At 35.9% G+C, this 8,567-nt stretch overlaps 1 protein-coding gene and 1 long non-coding RNA gene across 5 annotated transcripts in view; one reads left to right on the forward strand and one right to left on the reverse strand.

Moving 5' to 3' along the window:
• The window catches only part of ADGRV1 (adhesion G protein-coupled receptor V1), a 283,830-nt gene that overhangs the window by 93,195 nt on the left and 182,068 nt on the right, over positions 1-8,567 (forward strand). For all 4 annotated transcript variants that reach the window (XM_064402834.1, XM_064402835.1, XM_064402836.1 and 1 more), the window contains 9 exons: positions 219-343; positions 1,201-1,367; positions 1,450-1,593; positions 2,488-2,595; positions 3,091-3,343; positions 4,083-4,202; positions 4,378-4,600; positions 5,066-5,270; positions 6,228-6,374. In XM_064402834.1, coding sequence (XP_064258904.1) covers positions 219-343; positions 1,201-1,367; positions 1,450-1,593; positions 2,488-2,595; positions 3,091-3,343; positions 4,083-4,202; positions 4,378-4,600; positions 5,066-5,270; positions 6,228-6,374 — 1,492 coding nt within the window. The remainder of the gene's footprint in view (positions 1-218; positions 344-1,200; positions 1,368-1,449; positions 1,594-2,487; positions 2,596-3,090; positions 3,344-4,082; positions 4,203-4,377; positions 4,601-5,065; positions 5,271-6,227; positions 6,375-8,567) is intronic.
• LOC135289341 (uncharacterized) lies at positions 4,019-7,189 on the reverse strand. The gene is made up of 3 exons (XR_010352114.1): positions 7,124-7,189; positions 5,042-5,178; positions 4,019-4,222 (listed from the first exon to the last, which is right to left on the reverse strand). It is a non-coding gene; the product is annotated as an uncharacterized LOC135289341 (long non-coding RNA).

Genomic DNA, 8,567 nt, shown 5'->3' on the forward strand with positions numbered 1-8,567 from the left:
GATTTCAGGCTGGTTTAAGATTATGTTGAATTTCCCATGATTTTGTTGAAGTCTTGTGTGAAGAAACATTGGGCAACCTTAATTAATATTTGTCCTTCTCAGAGCAAACCCAGTATTTTCTTTTTATTGCATATTCTGTGCTGAAAGTGTAAAATTCCTATTTTTATACTATAAAAATAATGCTTCTTAAAATTCATTTTCACAATTCTCAATTTTAGGACAAATATCTTCACAGTTGAAGAAGCGAACACTACAGTTTATTTGAAAGTTTCACGGAGTAATGGGCTCAACGCATCTGTGAGTGTTGAGTGGGAGACATTGTCGGATACTGCGTTTGGCATCAGTAGGTTCACTTTATCAAGAGCATCTGTTGCTATTTTCAGAGTGAAGGTAGTTACAGAGTACCCAAACATACAGGAGATACAACTTTGGAGTGAAAATTCACTTAAAATATTCCTGTGATATCCAAATTCATTAGATAAAAGATCTTGGCTGCATAAGAGTCAGCTTGTCATCAGCCAGTGCTGCCATAGTTTCAACAATCTGTATTGGTCTTCCTGTTGCTTATATATTTTCACAAGACATTTGATTTATAAATCTGTTCTTCACTGCTTGTAATTCTGGATTTTTCTAAATAATATAAAAGACACTATTGTCTGTAAGTGTTGAATGACTAGGCAGTTTAAGAATCTTATTGCCATGACTGCTGCTTGTGATGAGAGAGAGAATGAGGATAAACGCATTTTTAGTTTCTTTGTCATTATTTTATTCCTTCTTATCTAGTTAATTTTCTAACTACCTAAATTCCAAACTGAGTCACTCTGAATCACACTCAAATTGTCTAATGCATCTTCCATATGTAATAGTAATATCTAAGAAATTAATTAATTATTTAACTCTCAGTACAACCTCAGTGCTATACCATTTCCATGCATTTACATGCAGTTATACCAACTATTTAGAAACAACTCAGAATATAGATTAGGCATTTATGGCATGGTCAAAAATTTCAAGGTTGTGAGTTTGACCATTGTATGAGTCATTCACTTAAGAGCTGGACTTGATAATCTTTGTTGGTCCATTTCAACTCAGAATATTCTGTGATTTCTGTTACTAGGTTTGGTTTTCACAAATAAATAATGAAAATGATGTTTTAAAAGACCATAAAGATAAATACTTTTTTCTTATACTGTATTGCAGGGGATAGTATTAGTGTTCTGTCTGTCGTGCAAAGCTTTGTGGAAGAGTCAGCAGCTGGCTGGTGTTTCTTTGCATTGGAAAAAAACCTATATGGTGTGCTGTTGCGTTCACCTCCAGCTGTCTTTTCGACTCTCTACCAGTGGAAAGGAGTTTTTGTTGCCATCAAGGTAAATGCTTGCTTATAGACACCAACCATGCTGCTTAGTAAAACCTTGGCATTTCAGTTCTACATTTTTGTTCCTCTCTCAGAATTTCAGTATGTGGAATCCTAAAAGCTGTGTGTCTTTCCAAATCCATGCCTCTCCCTACCTTGTGATTACTCATGGAGGAAGCAGTCAGGAAGCTTCCAACAACAGTGTATATGCATTCATGCCTGGACGCAAGCTATTGAAGGTAAATCTGTGTTACTTACAGATTCATTAAATATTGGTGTTAGAAAGGACTTTGTGAGGCCCTTCTGTTCCACCGTGTTTTGGGGAAAAGAGCTCTGTTCTCAGATAGTTTGGCAACTGAACAATCTGCATGAGTCAATGATGTAAATTATTGTCCTGGTTTAGGCCAGGGCAGGGTTAATATTGCAGTAGCCGGGAGGGGGTATGGCTGGAGCCCAGAGGTTATTCTGTACCACCTGATGTCATTTTCTGGGGATGGGGGAAAGAGGCCCTCCTGGGGTTTGGGGTACTGTGAGTGCAGTTCATGTATTGACAGGTTGTGCGTAATGAGCATTTTCACATGTTAATCTTTGCCTCTCTTAAACCCTCTGCTATTTTTGTTGTTTTTACTGTTAATTTTCTCATCACAACATCAGACATTGCTGTTTGCAGTAAATTGTCCTTATCTCAACCTGTGATCTTCATCTTTTGCGCTTCCAATTCTCCTCTCCATCCCACTGCAGGGAGGAAGGGAAGAGGCAGCATGGTTTGGAGTGTTTCAGTGGGAACATGAAATTGAGAAATACCATTCCTAAACCATGACAGTTATTACAGCTTGTTGTCCAGTGTTTTTTGTAGTCATATTTAGAGGGTGAGATAAAATGATCTTTGAAGTGAAGGAAGAAATTATGGAGTAATGAAGTCATAGAGCATTGCTGAAAATGTATGATAACTAATATTAATTTTGTAAAATGAGATGATATATATTTTTAAAACTATAAAATTACATCTATGACAATTATTATACATTATTTTATATATGTTTTACATGTTTACAGTTTTTAAAAAATATGTGTGCATACGTATAAACTTGAACTGACTTCCAAATACCATTTTTGCCATATTTTCCTTGTAGCTACAGACCCTCTCTATTTTGGATACCACACTTGTCAAACATTTTGCTGTGGATGAGGAATACTATTTGGTTTTTGTGAGTGATGCCACCAGTTACAGTTCCATCCAGGTTAGAACACACTTGTCTTCATGGCTTTGATGTAGGTAGTTTTATTAGTTTTCAGTTTGAAATACGAAGGAAGTATAGATAACAAAGTAAATATATATTCCTGAAAAATTAGTTACGTTTCTATTATAGGTTTGTAAGACATAAAATTCTAGACTTGTTTAAATGTAACAAGACTCATTACATTAATATGTAATGTAGACTTGGTTTGATTAAATTGCTACTGTCATTTCTGTTTTGAAGTTTATTACGTTAAAGAACTGTAGGAATAGAAATAGCTTCTGAGCATAAACCTTTTCATCTGAAGAAGAGGCATTTTCAGTAAGGTAGTTACTAATAGCTGCTTATCAGTGTGCTTCCACCATAATGTAAGATCCACTGTAGAAATGAGGAATTTAGTCAATTATAAGTCTTTCCAATTTTTCATCAAAACACTTAATTTATTATTTCTTAGTGCTTGTTATAAATATATAATAAAATACAAATTGTATTTTCCAGGTTTTCCAGTGGAATAAAGATATATTTGTGCCACATCATCAACTTCCACTTTACAAAGCTTTGAGTATTGCCTTGTTTTCCCGAGGAGGCATTATGTACTTAGTAGTTTCGTTGTCAAATACCAGCCAGAATGTACTCTTGTACCAATGGTTGAATAATGAGTTTAGGTATCTTCATCAGTTACCAGCAAAAGAAATAAAACACATGGAGGCCTGGACCTCTGGATCTGACATATATTTAATTGTTGCAAAAGGTATTTAGCAGAAAACAAACACTGAGATTGCGAAGTATGTGCTGGCTTGTTTGATAGCAAAGGTGTTAGGAATAAAAGGGGTTTAGATAGAGTTTAGAGGGGGTTTAAAATATTACTGGTGGGTGACAATTTGCTGAAAAGCATCTTACTGAAGTAATCTCTGATTTGTCCTTCAGAAAATGAAAGCATTGTGTATGTCCTGAAATATTTATGAAATTAATGAATATTTTCCCAATAACAATAGGAATTAATAACTCTATTCATCTAGCTGCTAATTGGATCCTTTCTAAACTTTTCTGAGCTTTGTCATATGCAAAGAGCATTGACAAGTCAGCAAAGTCAGCAAAGTTTACTGAATTAAGTTCAGCAAAGTATATTTTTATTACAAGTATGACACTTGAGACATTGTTTTATGTCTGCATCCCTGTGACTTTAAAAGTGTATGTTGCAGTCCATAGGTTTCTTTGCATTTGACTGTTGTCTGCTGTTGTTTGTATTTGACTGTTTTTTAGTGTTCTTATATGTGAATGTGTGCAGAAGAACCCTTAAATTATGTCATGGAATAAATCAGCTAGTGGGAATTCATGCTATGGAGTTATGCAAGTAAAAAGGAATATACAGTCACTGGTCTCACTTTGTAATAAAAGCTTCCAGTCTCTGCCTTTGAATGGCCAGCAGTGTGTGATTTAATTAACAGGCAGCAATATAATGTAGCTTTTGTAATTCTTCCCTTTTGTAGAAACTGTAAATTCTGAAATTTTCATCTGGGAGACAGGGCAGTCTACCTTCAGACACTTTCAGTCTCTTCCAGTCTCTGCTGTAAGAAACATCCATGTTTTCATTCCTCCTTCAGGTTTAGGTAAGATTTTGTTTATAGTACTGGAATTGAAGAAATATATGCATTCAATTTTCATATTATGTATCTTTTAAGAGATACTTTAAAAATTGAGCTGCCATGGGCATTTCTGATATTACAAGAAATTTTAAATATATGACTGAATATTTCTTTTTTTTCTCTTCCTTTCTCAATGTAGTTCACATCCTACTCTCTGGCAAGGACACAACAGCACTCTACTCTTGGAACTCAGAAGGGAACCAGTTCTCTCTGATGCTGGAAGCACCATATGCAGATCATATCACTTTCACTACTACAAGGTCTCTGAACTCCAGCAAGAGTTTGATTGCTCTTTCCATTGAGTCCAGCTCCCAGATTTATGAGCTGACAACTATCTCCAACCAATCAGATTTTATACCTAGGTAGGTTTTTTGGTTTCTCTCCCAGCTCTTGCATTCCTTTTTCTGTGGTAGTCTTTTTGTTACAGTGGAGACCATGATAGACTCCTGTGTGGGATGTGTTTATTAACACTAAAGAGAATTTTTCACAGGTAGCCTTAGGATAACCTAAAGTCAACTTGTCACAATTTGCTTTAAAATATGTAGTAAAAGGACTCGTAGTTAAACTGGATATTGAAGCTTTTATTTAGGATTAATTAAATTACATTACATTAATAAGAAATATCAGTTACTATATGTTCTATTGTAATTAAGAAGAAAACCAAACCCAACACTAATCCCACAACCTTTAAACCTCGTTGACTTACTCAGGAATATAAACAACAATTTCAGCATCAAAAATGCTCTTTAAATTTTCAGTAGTGCTTTCAAAGTTTCTTAATCATATCCTCAGTTTATACTTACTTGATGTGGGTTTTTGTATGCTAGTTCAGGTGAATTGATATTTGAGCCTGGGGATGTGGAAGCTGTGATAGCAGTCAATATCCTGGATGACATCATGCCAGAGGAGGAAGAATGTTTTAAAGTGCGTCTGAAAAACCCTAAAGGAGGTGCAGAGATTGGTGTCCATAGTTTTGTTAACATAATTATTCCTCCCAATGACAATGCCTATGGAGTCATTGCATTTGCCCAGGTAAAACTTTTAAGGTAAATCATTAAAATATGTATATACCATTTCTGAATAACAGAACACAAACATACTAAAATTGCATGTGACAGGATTCTTGTTCTAAAGTCTCGTAGCAACCTGAGACAGAAGGACTTTGACTTCCATTTAGCATTGTTACTTGGTTATATAGATGACAGGCAACAGAAACTTAGTTCCAGTCTTTCCCTGTTGTGGGGTTTTTCTAATCCCCTTACATTTAGAATAACCCATTATTTTATCAGTTTTATTTTGCAGCAACCTTAAAAAATTAGTTATCAGATGGCATACATGATATCATCATAGTCTCTACTGATTGGTTAATCAAGGGAATTAAGTAAAGATTCTTTTCCTCTAAAATAGTTATGTCACAAAATGAGCCCATCTAACTGAACAAAATAAAAACTTTGGAGAAAATGTCAGACTAAAGGTATTATTTGGAGTTGTTGATTCTAATTATTAAAATAAATTATCAAAATTGTAGAAGTGATGTAAACAGATATATGTACTAAATGCATAATGAAGATATAAAACACAGGAGAATAATCACTGAAATGAAACATTTTATCTGGACTTGTGTGAGGAGGATGAATATTAGTAAAGTAACAGCAGAAAAAATATGTCTGTCTTGAAAGTCTATATGTTTATTTGCTTCACATGATTTGGACATAAAATACTGTAATAAAAATAACCTAACAAAAACTGTTGAATTTTTTCCCTTTGGATGAAGAGGTCTGACATTTTGAATTATTGTGTTTATAAAATTTGGACCTGTTGAGTATTAAGTTATAAAAATTTAATCAATAGACTTTCATTTATCTGCTTAATAATAGAATAATTTATTGAAGCCCAATGTCTCTGCCCCCCTTTGAATATCCTGTTCCCTAAAGAAACTTCTCTTTTTAAGAAAATAATGCTTTGGTTCTGCTGCTGTATGTTTTCCAGAGTTCTTTATTTAAGCAAATTGAAGAAATGGAACAGGACAGCTTGATCACCCTGAATATTGAGCGTTTAATAGGAACATATGGACGAGTTACAGTAGAGTGGATCACTAATGGGAGCATAAATGATGTATTTCCAGCTTCAGGAATGGTATTTAAAAAATATCACTATTATTGGGGAGGCACTGACTGTATTGTCTCAGACGGTAGGAAAAGATGTACTGAGTGAGAAGGGCAGTACATGTTAGATTGCCCCACATTTCTGTTAATCCCTGCTTCCTGGTCCTTTCCTGTGGTTCAAATGTTTTGTGCTGCTGGCTGGCACATAATACAGTGGTTGGTATCCACCCTAACACTTCTAGAACATGATATTGCAGTGCTGTCCAGGCACAGGAGATGTGTATCTATAGTATCCTATTCCCATCTTCCTTTCTTCCTGCTGTGAGATTCAGTTCCTATGTCAAACTGTTTGCTTAGGTGGGAATCTGGGAATGTTTGCTCTTCGTCGTGACCCTTTCAATACAATGGAGAACTTAAGTGGCCCAGCAGAATATGACAAGTCCCAGTTTTCAGTGTTTCTGAGACTTTTCAATTCCCAGCTATGTTAAAATCCAGTTTGTCCTGTCAAAGCTTTTTATATGCCTTAGGACTGGCAGGAGCCAGTTTTTGTAAATCAAAGTCCTCCACCTTCTGGCTGTCTGTAACACACACAAAGTCCAAAAAAATAGTGAAGAGAAAAATAAATGGCCTGGAAATCAAGGATGCCAAAACAATCATACTGAAATTGTTAGAGTACTCCTTGAGCATTGTGGCTACATACCATATGAGTACACTACATTGCTTTGCATGCAAGAAGAGTCATAAAGGATAATATTAAGTGGAAATTTATCTTTGTCCTACCATTATGTGTAGGCGTTTCTAGACACATCATCCTCATCAAGAAAGACCTAATCAAGTTGCAGGCCCTTTGAATTTAAAAATAAAAATATAGAAAAATACAAATCAATCATGTTATCTGAAGAAGAAGAAAAAAAAAAGTTGAGTTGCTATTTTTTCACATAGCAATGTCTTTAAGAGATATATGTTCATTATTTTGATACGGATATATGTGGTGTGTTGACCTTAGCTGTCTAAAAATCCCCAACTATTTCTTTCTTATTCCCCATCTCAGCAGGATGAGGAGAAAGTAAGGAGAAAAATCTTGACATACAGGCTGTTTAATAAGAAAAGAAAAAGCCATTGTCTACCTGGATTTCTCCAAGGTTTTTGATACAGCTTTCTCTGGCCTTCTTCTAAATAAACTAATGTATTATTGCTGTATAAATAGCTCCTTTTCAAACTGGCAACCTGTCACAAGTGTGGTCCCTCAGGGATCAGTATTGGGCCCAACAGTGTTTAATATCTTCATAAGTGACGCAGGTGATGAGATCAGGTGTACTCTGATGAAGTTTGACGATGATACCAAACTAAGTCAAGAAGTGGACTCTTTGGAGAACCCTGTAACAGGAAGACCTGGGTAGGCTGGAAGATTCATCAGGAAAAAAATGTTGCACTATGGAAAACATAATCCGGGAGTGCAGCACCCACTGGCATCTATCCTGCCTGAGGATTAGCTCCAGGAAGAGGGACCTGGGGATTCTGCTGGTCAATAAGCTCAATATACATGAATACTTAGGCAATCCACCAGAACATTTCTGGGTTGCATCAACAAGGCCACTCCCAGCAGATATAAAGCAGTCATTAGCCCACTCTACAGAACACTTTTTGGGCTACAGCTGGAATTCCATGTTCAGTTTTGGTCCCCATTAGGGAAAATAGATATGGGCAGGCTGGTAAGGGTCCAGAGCTGGCCACAAATGTGATCAGAGGACAGGGAAGACTGTTATATGAGGAAAGACTGAGAGAAGAATGTTATGGGGAGACCTTATGTGTAGACCATGTGTCAGTATTTAAAAGGTGGCTACAAAGGAGAATACTTTTTACAAGGTGTCATGTTGAAAAGACAAGTGGTAATGAATGCAAGTTACTCCTTCGGAGTAATTATGTCTCATTGGACATAAGAGGAAAATTTTTCACCATGAGAACAATCATTCATTGGAATAACCCTCCCAGGAAGGTTGTGGACTCCCCAAAACTGACACTTAAGATTGAGCTGGACAGGATGCTGGACCATCTTGGTTAGTCTGTGGTACTGCCAAGAAAGATTGTGCCAGATAATCCTTGTGGTGCCTTCCAATTTTGTATTCTGTGATTATCTAAGATATGTATGTGTGTATGTAGATGCATTTTATAACTGATAGTGTTTACAGAATAAAACTCTAGGCTTACTAACACGGACAAGAAA

The sequence above is a fragment of the Passer domesticus genome, chromosome Z (genome assembly GCF_036417665.1).
Source record: "Passer domesticus isolate bPasDom1 chromosome Z, bPasDom1.hap1, whole genome shotgun sequence".
NCBI lineage: Eukaryota > Metazoa > Chordata > Aves > Passeriformes > Passeridae > Passer > Passer domesticus.